Here is a 13,557-nt window from a genome sequence, read left to right on the forward strand (position 1 = left end):
TTCGCAGGCTGAAGAGGCACTACCCGCTAGACCTAAACGTTAGATTCATTTAATTATCCAAATTAAGCATATGCACTTACTTATATTACTTATAAATTATACCTATCTATAATAAGTATTAACTTATTGTAAATAAACAGCCATGTCACTGCGCCACGCCAGAAAAATTACTGAAAATTCTCAACGCGAGAATTGATTGTAATCTCAACAAATAAATAAAAAAAAAAAAAATACAATAACACATTTCATTTTAAATTAAAACGAGAATAAATACTATTGTGTATAAATTTAATAGAACGACACACGTGATTTGTAGTCAACACTGTGACAGTTTGTGCAATTACCTTTTAATCGAGTGGAAACGAGAGCATTTTCAAATTTCTATTAACCAACGGTATTATCAATCAATTTTAACAATGATTGAAGGTTGCAAAATTAAATATAAAATGATTTATTAATAGCATACGTAGTGTTAAATTTGCAAACAAGCAGCGTATCTTTTAAGAATAATAAAGACACCAGAAAATAAAGATAATATTCTAATTACATTGCAAATTAATGAATAATTTAAGAAATGTATTTTTGTTATATTAATGTATCACAGATTCTAGGTAAAGTATTAATTTAATTTACTTATTATTTAGGAGATTGTATTTGAAATATAATTACAATTTGTAAGGTGTAATCAGCACACCTTTAAGCTAGTAGATATTTGGTAGCAGTTCTCAAGTCTTTGTGCAATATAGCACAATTGAGTTTAACCGAGTTTAATCCCTTTGACCAGCCAGCTTCCAATTTCATTTATGGCATAATCTCCTGACAATTTCATGCCCTTCAGAAGAAACACAATATCCTATTATCGTTTTGTGATCGTTGAATATGATCCGTTTTCTGTTGTTTTTAGATTCAAGTGACGAAAACTTATGAAATGATATTTTAAGTTTAAACTGATCAATTAATTTAATTAATTGATTTATTGTAGCAACAATGGTAAATTGTTTAAATAGAGAAAGAAATTTACAACGAAAAATGTATGAATGTAATATTTGAAATCTAAAATGATAAATTATTGTGCGAAAATAATAAAACTCGCAATGTCAGCACATGGTCTCATTAGAACGTGTTTAACGAGCGTAGCGTAAGCGTGAAAATGAAAACGTTGAGGCTCTCGTGGTGTAAAAAGGCTAAATTCCTCATAAAAATACAAGAAATGAGAGGGAACGTTCGCCCTTGAACACATAAAACCAAAAAAAAAAAAAAAAAAAAAAAATAGAAAAGGAAAAAAACCACAAATTTTAGTGAAGCTATTTTACTGAAACTTATATCATTTTAACAGCTATATATAAAACGTTGAATTATTTCCTTTCGCGCAGAGCAATTTTACTTCAAATTTCTAGCTTCAGAATGATAATTACGTATTTGTAATTATCAACAAGCTTTAAAAATATGGAATATTCAGCCAGATGAAATATAGGTAAAGTATTTAGAAGAAAAAAGATTGAAATGTTTTATGTAAAACGATTAAATTAAGTGGTTGAGTTTGAAAATTTGACTCGGTTTAATAATTCAATGGAAAAAATATTCGCCCTATGAAAAAAAATTCATGTTCCTGTCGATATATCGGCGAGGTGCTCCTCTACTTTCGACTGCTCTGCAATTCAAATGCAATACTCGAATATACATGGCGAAAGAAATGGAAATTGAGGAATTTAAGGGAACCAATTACTCTCGCGTCGACGTAACTTCAAAATGTTTCACGTGTCGGTGTTTGCGAAATGAAGTTCGTCGTTATCCGATTAACACGCTTGCAGATGCGTTCTTTTTGTTGCAAAGTAAATGGACAAATTGTGAACAAATAATGTTTACAATTACATCAAAATTAATGTCCTAAACTTTACCAAGAATTATTAAAAATCCCTGCGTATTGCTTACGTAATGTTGATATTGAGTAGTACCATACATAACCTCAACATTATGATACTTACAAACATCGCTAAACAAGTAGTGCGAACGATGTCGAGTAAGTATTCACTATGTAAAAAGTATTTATAGATAAAAAGTATGGGAAATATATAACCGAATGTATTTAACTTTTCCAACATTTTAGCATTTCGCTTGGCGTTGGTACAACTTGAAGTAAATGAAGTAAAACGCAAAAATGTAGAGCGGGCAGTTTCCTACATTTCTAGCGCAAAAGAGCGCAATGCTGATATTATAGCTCTTCCTGAATGCTTTAATTCACCATATGGAATACGTAATAATTTGTTTTTTTTTTTCAATAATTTACCATGTGTGTAACAACTATATAGAAAAAAGTAAAAGTAGACAAATTACCTTACCGTTTATACTTCCATAAAGATTGTGAATTGAGTCGAGAATATAGGATTTCCCCATTTTCATGATTATCGTGATTTTTGTATAAATATATTTTTTAAGATACTAATAATTAGGTACTTATAAATTGGTATTATCAATTATTTTGCATTTATAATTCCGCCTCTAGTATAAGTGTTAATTGAAAACTAACTTTATGTTTCAAAAAGTACTAGCAAAGTCGTAGAGTAACAAGCCACTGATGCTAACACAAATAGCATTGTCGTAATTAAATATTTCTAAATATTCATTTTTCATTTTGAACCTGTAGAAACAATTTATTATATATACTGTTAGCTAAGTAATTGCATATTTAATTAAGTCGAGATATAAAACTTAGTTATTTTAATAATTTAAAAAATAAAAAACTGACAAAAATTTCAATTTAATTTATGGTTGGAACAAAAGACAGTTATTTTTCATTAATTGAAATATTGCAATGCAGAGTACTTTCGAAAATACGCCGAGAGTATTCCTGATGGTGAAACGAGCGTTGCTTTATCGAATGCAGCTAAAGAAAACAACATCTATGTAGTTGGTGGTACGATGCCTGAAATAGAGGGCGATAAATTGTACAATACCTGTACTATTTGGGGTCCCGATGGAACTTTGATAGCAAAACACCGAAAGGTAAGTAATATATTCCTTTATGGCTTTGAATTTGAAAATATTGGGGTGAAGAAAGTGACTCTATCTAGGAATAATTTAGGAATATACATATGTACATACGTATACTATAACCAATTCTATAATTTACGGTTTATAAAATACGTTATGATACGGAAAACGCCCATTTTTGTTGTAATGTGTAATATAAATTTTTCACATACGAAAATACTTATTTTTTCTCCTTTTTAAACATTATTAAATGATAAGATTTTTTAATAAAAGAAAGTGATAAAAACGCTGTCAGTTATTAAATAAAAAATAATTAAAGTTTAGGAGTTGGTAACTTTGATATTAAATTACAAAAGTTGCAGCAATAGAATTAGCGACTACATTTTTATGTTATTAGGTACATCTATTCGACATCGACATTCCTAATAAGATTACTTTTCGAGAGAGTGATTCACTCAGTCCTGGTAACTCCCTAACGACGTTCGATGTGAAGGGCTGCAAAATAGGTATTGGCATATGCTATGATATTAGATTCGAGGAAATGGCACGCATTTATCGGAACAAAGGTACAGTAACTTAATCGATCAATACTTAACTAGCAAAAAATTAAATATCTGTATAAAAAGAAGCTTAATTTAAAAAACCAGTATATTTGCTGAAAATGAAACAAATAAAAGAATTAAAAGCACAATAAGAGGACTGTCCTCGCATATTCAGAAATGATGGAATGTGAACCGTGCAACTACGAAGTTAATTGGTATTCGGTGGCTTCATATTTCCTGCTTCTCTGGGTTAGGTTGCCAAATGCTGATATATCCAGCGGCATTCAATATGACCACTGGACCACTGCACTGGTCATTACTTCAGCGTTCCAGAGCGAATGATAATCAATTATACGTTGCTTGCATATCACCGGCTCGTGTTCCTTCAGCAAGTTACGTCGCATGGGGGCATACACAGTTGACCAATCCCTGGGGAGAGATTCTTTACGATTTGGAAACTCAAGAGAATATGGCAGTCACCGATATCGGTAATTTACAGCTTAAAATTAAAAGCGAGAGATCCATGATGTAATTAATTTTTAGTCTCGCTAATTTATCGATTTAGCCATCTTCCTCTGTATTTGTTGAATTTATTAGTAAGCATTACTTATTACTTCGTATGTTTCTTTTTTCTAACAGATCTAAAAGTTGTTGAGGAAGTAAGGGCTCAGATACCTACATTTTCTCAGAGACGTACAGATTTGTACGACACTGTCTGTAAGAAGGAGTAACTCTACACTAAAACAGAAAATGTTTTTTTATAATATTTCTACTACAATATCCTTTTTTTGCGAATTATTACTAATTTCTTATCATTTGTACTAAATGAATGACTCAATTAAGAAAACCAAAACGTTATAAATAATAATCTATATATCTTGTGTATCAACATGTAATTGGATATTATAATAATATAGGAATGCTATAATAATATAGGATAATAATATAGGAGAATAGAATAATAATATATAATAATAATATGCTTTTAAACACCTTTAATATCGATCACATAAATTGTTATAATTCACAATGATTACGCATACATAAAAGACCCCTTGATAGTAAAATTTACGATCAAAAGGCAATTACGTATCGTTTAACAACATTTAATTTATAACACCTTTTAAACATTTAGACAGATTAACACATAACACTTCTTATATATAAACATCAATTCGAAGTTATCAGCTTGGAGAAATTGGTCGATTAATACCTGTAGATTGTCTGTCTCGATGAAAGACTTAAAGAGAGCAAAAACATGATAATGCCGCTAATATAATATTCCTTCTTTCTTGTACCTGTCTGCCTCTCAGGTCGTTTTACTAATTACAATAAGTAATTTCGTCTTCTTTGCGCTCTCTTTTAACGCATTCGAGACCGAAAGAAATTCATATCAGTCAGTAGGCAAGGGTATAGTATACATATTTTATATATAACTTATGTAGTAATGTATATATCATGTTAATTTCATATTTTTTTCAATATAGAATTATTATATATATATATATATGACTGTACATAATACATTATAGAATAACATAGTATATAATTTTATATTTTAAAAATATGAGGCATACTATTTAAGATTGTCATCGATTTAAAATCAAAGTATGAAAAGGATACCCTGGAGAGAGTAAAACACAGAATCATTCTAACTAAACATTCAGATCGTACCGACACCTAGGTATCGTTTTACAATTAAATCTCGGTCTCGAATGGATTAAAATGAAATACATACTTGCAGCTTCAACATCTTCAATATCGAGGAGATTCAAACTTTACAAATAAAAGCGGCCTGTTCCCCTTTCCACGACAGACTCTCATACCATATCCGCTCTTATCCAGGCTTTTACTTGAAACCAGCAATGCGTTCATTTACAATTTAAATTTACCCGGACCATCCACTGAATCGTCAGCCCTTTATAAATATATAATGAACCCAGAACATGTGCCTGTGCCCCTGGTATCGATGTTCGGCTTGTGATGTTCGTACCGGAACCTTCGCACAATTTCAATTTGTCACGCGTGAACATCGATTCTTCCAAGGGTCACAGCTTTATGCGGCTAAATCCTTTAGAACGATTAAAATGATACTAACGATATGGTATTTTTTACAAAGATTTAACATATCCATAAAATAGGAAGTTTCGTGCTCTCCTATTTTATATTAATTATAAATTAATAAGTTTTATATGTGTTATTTATAGATCTAATAAATTTTGTATTGGTTTACAGCAGGTGCTCCGGGTATAAACAGACGACAAACGAACAAATAGAAATTCAAACTATTGTCGTTGTTTAACTCGCATGGGACTATAAGCTCGAATTGGACTTAAACGTTACGATCGTCGAGAATAATTACTATATGTACCCTGTACGACGGGCAGAGAATCTTAAGTTATTAACGGCAATTCCTTTGTGCATAATTCAGGTTTATTAACAACCTGTAATGGATAATCATCGATGAACTCTTTTTGAATAAAGTTCACATTTATAAAGCAAACACTATAAAATACGACAGGACAATTGTAATCGATAAATAACATTTTATTAGGATATTATAAGAAGCTAAGATATCGAGGTACATTAAAATTGAGTCCGCTGCAACCCTCATGACATTTAAAATGCTACGCGTATATTGAGTAAAGTTGTTATATTAAATATAATCATATTAAATACAAGCTCGTCCGCTGGATTCCCAAATTATTTGGTTAAATACTTTGAATACGAGAATACCGAGTGTTAACAGTAGTAAATCCTCTATATGGTATGTTTACTTTGCTATCTTGAATAGGTAAATAACATTTCACTTTAACGCATTTAACCAATATTAACATTTAACATTTAACATTTAACCAATATTATACGCATATGCACATAATGTTACTGTTACATATAATGATATATACGTAGATATACACGTTAATTAAATCCTCTATATGGTATTTTTATATCAGTATCGTAAACATTGTAAACCGGAAATCTTTTATTACACACGTACATATACAGTCAATATTATTGTTACATATAGTGATACATACGTTGATCCACACATTAATTAAATCCTCTATATAGTATTTTTACTTTGCTATCTTGAATAGATAAATAATCTCGAATATAGACATACAGGTACACTTACGTTGATATACACCTTTGTACAAGGTGTCAAAAAATTTTTTATCACAGCGTTTTTTTAAGACGATTTTATAGCTTCGAAATTGATCTTGACACGATTTTCAATGTCAAATTATTTTTCTATTGCATCATGTGATACTCATTAGGAGGAACGAAACTTCTGTTTTCTTAGAAAAAATGTTTGAAATTTCATTAATTCCTAGATTGATTTTATTTATACTTTAAGGTCAGATATGACATCAAATAATGTCAATACTAATATCTAGTTATTTGTCAATTTACAGCATCTGAAAAACAAGACATCTTCGAGACAGCGTGGGTTTTCTTTCCAACTTTCTTAACTTTCAACAATAAAATTTTCGTCAAACGATACAATCTATCCAACAAAGTTCTTGTAGACAGCCAATCTCGTAAGAACATAGATCTTCTTCAAGTATTATTCTTCACAATGCTTCGTGTGGAATTTCTACTTGACGAGTTATTATTAAACGATTAAAAGCTTATTATTATACGATAATGTAATATCGTAGAATAGCTTTGATTGGAGATCGGCTGAAATTAGAAAACACCGTGTACGCCGTCTTTTTGTGGTTTGTTTACATCCAAGAGCGCCTAGTAACAGTGACGCGAGAAAAGATAAGCAGCGTCAAAACAGAAGTACGGTTTCATATTTCAAGGAGTGGCAATCGAGAGGCCAGAGTATGTGAGCCGAAAAGTGTGTGTGTGTGTGTGTGAGTGTGTGTGTGTGTGTGTGTGTGTGTGTGTGTGTGTGCGTGTGTGTGCGTGCAGGACCGAGCAGGAATGCATTGGCGAGGTTCAGAGTTGATCGAGACGTCGAAGCATAGAGTCGTTAGAATTGAGTTGCGAGTGTTGTCGAGTGTTAGAGTTGCTAGTGAGAGAGAGAGAGAGAGAGAGAGAGAGTTACCAAATAGTTGTCAAGTTATTTGATGTAAATACGAGCGTTGCATTTAGTTTTCCTGTTAATCAAACATCGTTTCTCTGTCTGTATTTTCTGTCTGTAATATCTGTATTTTCAATCCATTATTAATAAATTATAATTAATCGGACAAAATTACACCTTTAATATATTCCGATATTACAATAACTTACTTTTTTCTACGTCAATGGACACGAAAGACGTTGAGTGAGGAATTAGAACAAGTGTGGATCGTTGGAAACCACTATGCTGCGGTCTACCATTCGTTTTACCCTATATATACCACGGAACAAAGGATAATTTTCACCGGCTTGGCTATGGCTACTGGTGTGGATCCAAGTATTCGGGCCATACTAGACGCTATGCAGAAGCAGAACGAAATCAAGTTAAGAAAACTGTTAAAGGAGACTATTAAAGCAGCGACTAGTCGGAGTTATCAGGGTAGTTTAGTTTCTAATAATTTGAACAAAAGCTTGGAGAAAACAGACGTTACTGTAGGAAATGAAGAAATGGTTTTGAAAGAATTTTCAAAAGAATTGCAGTCTAATGTAGAAAATTCTTATGAAAAGAAAGTATCAATTGACACCGCTTCACAGGATTATATTTTCATTAAAACAGACTTAATGTTTGATGTCAATAGCTCAACAGAATACCAGAAAGAGTCTGTGAAACGAAGGAAAGAAGATATTGCAGTATTGTATAATGATTTGTCACCATCTTCGTCACAAGATACTCAAAATTTACAAGAACGGTTCGACAAAAAAAGTAAAAGTTTAGGAGAAGCAGAAAAAGATCATAACAAGAAGGATAATATTTCAATGAGAAATATTTTGGACGGCGATACAAATAAAGAAAACCAAATTGAAACGAAGGAATTAGAAGCAGTTAGTAAATCAACTGCTGAAAATGATACAAAATCAATAGACAACGTTGAACAAAATATATCATTAGAATCCATACAAAAAGCAAGAGATAATGCTTACAATAATGAACATTTGCTTATAGAAGAAGACCAAATGATGACAGCGAAAAATGCGTGTGACACTACAGAATAAAAAACTTCAGCAGATCTTATGTCGAGAAATTTAGATGCTAATACACAAGAGAAGTCTTTAGAGAATAAAGATGACAAGAATCCATCTCCATCTATGTTAGATAGTAGTAAACGGAGCAGTCGTTATAATGTTGCTGCAAAGCCTGCTACTTCGCCAAAATTTGAAGAAATTGTTTATAATCAAACCAGACAATCAAACACAAATAAAATTTTGCGAAGCGCTTTAAAGACGAAATTAATCGAAGACAAGTCTGAAATAATTAATAAACAAAAGGCATCGGAAAATGTAGAAAATAAATTTGCCAAAGAAGAAAAAAGAGGTGTTAAACAAAAATCAATTTCAGATAGTGAAAACGAAACAACTGATAAGTTCGTCAACGAAGGCAAGTTCTTTTAACGAACACAGCTAGTGATAGCGATAGGTATAAATCTGTAGAAAATGATAATGCAGTAACGGGTGTAATAGCAACTGATGAAGCGAAACATAGAGGCAGACCTAGGAGATCGGATAAAGTCGAAGTTAAAGAAGATGAAAATACAAGTGTAAATTCCGACCAATTGCGGGGAGACGTAACCGCGAGGAGAGACGTCAACGGGGGTCGTACGATTATATCAATCGACACCACGAATTGATCGATCCCCTGATTTCCGTTGAGATAATAGGGGTGATTGAGTTTGTATAACACTGTGATTCACTGAATTATAAATTATATATTTCCAACACTTTACAGATTACACTGACGTAGAGAAATAAATAGTTAACAACTTGTCGCACGAAGATGTGATAGATATGTACGCTAGAGCAGGGCTCTTATAATGGAGATTAATGTATTAATGTACTTAGCACTATAATATATTTAGGAGAGAAGATGTATGTTCGACAACACCGAGAACCGACAAAAGATTTTCGTAAAGTATGCGACTCTCGCGCTATGTGTAGACTGCCGCGTTAGGCGTTAGTTTTTAGACTGACTGTCGCTCTTTTTCTAATACAGAAGAAAAGTTCGGTGTGGGTATGCCCCTGTGCCTAAAGAACGCGGATTCGTTGTCCCCACTTTCGTTAGGAAAAGTGAGGGTAACGAACCGCGGTGTCGATTGGTCATGACCTGCACTACTGCTCGAAGGGATGAGTAGGAAGTCTCCTACCATCGTGGTGGATAGATGACTGTGTGCGTGAGGAAAACATAGCTTGTTTTATTAGAGGGCTATTCGGATTTTCCTAATGGGTGCATACCCGCTTTCTCCGTGTTTTAAGTACGTCTAATAAACCCAAGGACCTCTCTAAAAACCGACTGTGTTTCGAGAATATTTTTAAGCTTTAGAAATTCTTCAAGACAAACGGATTGAAGACACATGGCGAAACACTACAGGGAAGTGAAAGTTATGGTGGGTCCTTAGGTTTATTGAGGGTCGAAGTGACGTTACGCAGGCTGGTTGTTGTCCGGTGGTGCGAGCTGGCGCGGGCTGGCGTGCAGATGTTTTAGGCGGCGTAACACCAAGGAAGATCCTAGAAAATGAGAAGGGTGGATTAGAAGAACGAAGAAAACTCGAAGAAGATACAGAAGAAGAAACTACAGAGACAGAAGTCAATTCAAAAGGTATATTAAATAATAAGTGCGATTTACTTGATACCGAACTTATAATACTTATAAATTATACCTATCTATAATAAGTATTAACTTATTGTAAATAAACAGCCATGTCACTGCGCCACGCCAGAAAAATTACTGAAAATTCCCAACGCGAGAATTGATTGTAATTTCAACAAATAAATAAAAAAAAAAAAAAAAAAACTTGATACCGAAAGAGCTATTGAAATTAATGATACGGTTCAAGATATTAAATTTACTGAAGGTAGAAGCCGAACTCAAAATGATATGGAAGATGTAGTAGAAGATTCACAAGAATTATCTAATAAAAGTAAGTTATCAGAAATAAGGATTGCACTTAACAAAATTGAATATACAAAAACTATTTTACGGAATAAAAAGAATTCATTAGAAAGAGAAAGAGGAGTAAGGGAAAAGAAGAAAATGTACAGACAGAAATTATTTCAAAAAATATATCAGATGATAAATGTGATTTGCTTTAGAAAAAAAAAAAAAAAAAAAAAAAAATATTATCCACAAACTACATTAGGAATTTATCTATTTTAGTGAGGAGAAAGAGAAAGGATAGAGGAGTTGATCAATAGACTGTGGATTTTGAAGCGTTTATGAAAAACTTACAATTTTAATAAAATATTCAATGTAAAGTCTTTGTTATAATATTCAGATAGATAGATGAAAAAAAAACTGAATTTGCATAATTACTCATGGCTTATTGATCAATCATGCGACTCGTTCAGAGGTAACTCGAGTTGTAAAGGCGACAATTTATTAAAAATGGTATATCTGACGTACGATGCATTTGTTCGTGTAAAACTATTTAAATAAGTATAAAAATCACGCGAAAAAAAAATCTACTGAAAATAATGTTGAACTAGTTAATAATAATAAATCATATAGTGAAACACAAACCTTAAATCAAGATTTTAAGTTCAAGAAAAAAAAAAAAAAGAAAAAAAAAGAAGAAAGAAGTTGATAAAATGACAGCAACATGTAGCAGCAGGCGAGAGAAAATAGGCCAAATTTCTAAAAGAAGAAACGATGCTCAAGAACTCGGAATTTCTCGAGTGGATATGCTAAACAACGAATTTAATGAACAGTTGAAAGAACGTGAAACAGCAATAGAAGACTTACATCAAATGTTAAAGCATCAATCGGAAATTCATAAAGTTACCTTAAATGAAGCAAGTTTGAAAATAGGAGAACTGCAGAGTGCAGTGTATCAATGTGCACTAAAAATGCAAGCAACGTGACGATTACTTTTAGAACACCACAAGCACCACGAAAACACAATCAAGACCAAACAAGATCAAGTTCAAAAGTGAAGTTACGTGAGCTTATTACTGCTAACGACCAAAAATTGAATTACGATCCCGAGCATCAACTCGCTGATCTTCAAGTAGAATGTTCCGACAAAGACAGGACGACACAAGAGTTCGAGAAACACATAGAGGACATGAAGGAGGAAGTGCAAAAATTAGAATTGCAACTCGACGAGTTACAAAAAAAAGAAAAACACACACGCACGTAAAAAGAGTTCAATCTTTTGGAATACAAATTGAAGAACTAACAATAAAATTAGAAGAAATAACACAGAAGAAATAAGTCACAAATATGAAATTGCCTGATGGCTGATGTTGATCGTTGACGTTTATAGCGAAAGAATTCCGTCAACGGCGCCATCTGGATCCTTGTTGAAAAATTAAACAAGCCGCAATAGCACCATTACGCTCATCACCCAGAGTAGCGTTTGTCGCTGAGTCGAGGAGCTGGAGGATTTCTTATACTCAAGGACATAAATTTTACCACTTCCGGTAACGTTCTTCAGGTGATCGAGGCATTCGAAATCACAACATTCTTTTCCAAGGCGAAATTTTCTGCATGGCTGTAGTAAAAAGAAATCGATCAATTGTACAGATCAATCGTCACTCGACTGCTCGAGAATTCAGGTCATCCAGAGAATAGAATAGAGAAAAATGTAGAAAATGTGGAAAAATGTAGTGCGATCATCACGGTGGGAGGAAATAGGGGGATAGGGACCAAATGAATGAACGAGATGTTAAGGACAACTGACGATAAGTTCTTCTTTTGTCGAGAATTGCATGTTTGTGAATGGTTTGTGGGTGATTAGGTGGAGAGAATTGAAGAGTTTGGAGGTGACTGGAAGAGTGTTTTGGGCAAGGTAGATTGCAGAATGGTTGCGGTAGCATTGTGTTAATTATGGGTTTGTACATGTAATCTTTGTATGTATCACTACATACAACCTAACGTATATTTTTAATAATACATCAGAGTTTTAGTTATTTCATAGCTATGAATTTTATACTCTATAATCTTGACGTTTTATTTCACAGAAGCGTTTGAATATCCATAAAAATTAAATGAACCAATGTATTCATTATCTTATAGAGAAGATATATTATTTTTAATTATGTTCCAATTATTTATCATGATCCTGATTTCCTTATTCTGAAAATTTGAAAGGAAGTTTTGTAGTTTGATACTTTCAGCGACAAAGGGTCAATATTGCTTTAGTATATTTCGTCACATATACATGTATATCTATATATCCACCGAAAATGCGCTCTTGTAGACAAACGCTCGATTCGCGTCATAGCTTTTAAAGCTCGTCGCATCTCAATCCGTTGGAAAAAGTTTTTCCTGTAGCATATTTTATTTTTACGAACCAACAAGGTCTTTGTTTATTTCCTTCTTTTTTTTGCTCCAATTCCCCCATTGTTTTTTCAAGGATAGTATTTCAGAGCCATTAGTCAAGTTCATTGTAACAATAAACGTACGTTTCGGAAACATTTTGTGCTGTGAAACAGAATACACTAAAGTTTGAAGGTCACATCGATTTTCGAAAGTTTATAAATGGAGGTGTATGACAGTATCACCAGCTGTTGCTGTCCCCAAGCGCCAAAATACGTTCTGACTACTATTTTATGTATCTCACAGAAGTATGTCTTCATTCATCATCTCCCATGCCATCCACCAACGTGTTCTTAACATGTTATCTCCTAGTAAAATATTGATGTTGAGTCAGATATCCAACTGAATAATCTTTTCGGTGTCTACTATAAGACATTTAAAACCAAGGCTCGTACACACGTGTGCTTATACGTCAGATGTAATACTTAACACGAAACCTGCTTATATTAATATTAAATTTATGCATAGTAGGATGTTCGACCTTTGTAAAAATGAAATTATAATACATTTCATACAGTTTCACCGTGGAAAAGTGAATCTTTCTAGCATGTCCACGCAAATGCAGGGGAGGGGAGGACT

General features: G+C 32.8%; 2 protein-coding genes across 3 annotated transcripts in view; both read left to right on the top strand.

The window, feature by feature from the left end:
- The window catches only part of LOC126876645 (omega-amidase NIT2-like), a 63,960-nt gene extending 55,894 nt beyond the window's left edge, over positions 1-8,066 (top strand). Inside the window, exon 7 of the transcript XR_007694400.1 lies at positions 7,489-8,066. The gene's annotated coding sequence lies outside the window, so the exon portion shown is untranslated. The remainder of the gene's footprint in view (positions 1-7,488) is intronic.
- Positions 888-7,179, top strand: LOC126876646 (omega-amidase NIT2-like). Of its 2 annotated transcripts, none has more exons than XM_050639548.1 (6): positions 888-2,020; positions 2,108-2,254; positions 2,819-3,003; positions 3,389-3,557; positions 3,788-4,021; positions 4,173-4,532. In XM_050639548.1, exons 1-6 carry the CDS (start codon positions 1,936-1,938, stop codon positions 4,262-4,264), a joined length of 912 nt encoding a protein of 303 aa, XP_050495505.1. In that variant the 5' UTR covers positions 888-1,935; the 3' UTR covers positions 4,265-4,532. The 2 variants fall into 2 exon arrangements, with proteins under 2 accessions (XP_050495505.1, XP_050495504.1); XM_050639547.1 differs by lacking the exon at positions 4,173-4,532 and adding an exon at positions 6,953-7,179 and having other exon boundaries at positions 1,876-2,020.
- Positions 8,067-13,557: the final 5,491 nt, after the last annotated feature.

This window comes from Bombus huntii, unplaced genomic scaffold, assembly GCF_024542735.1.
Source record: "Bombus huntii isolate Logan2020A unplaced genomic scaffold, iyBomHunt1.1 ctg00000089.1, whole genome shotgun sequence".
Taxonomy (NCBI): Eukaryota; Metazoa; Arthropoda; class Insecta; order Hymenoptera; family Apidae; genus Bombus; species Bombus huntii.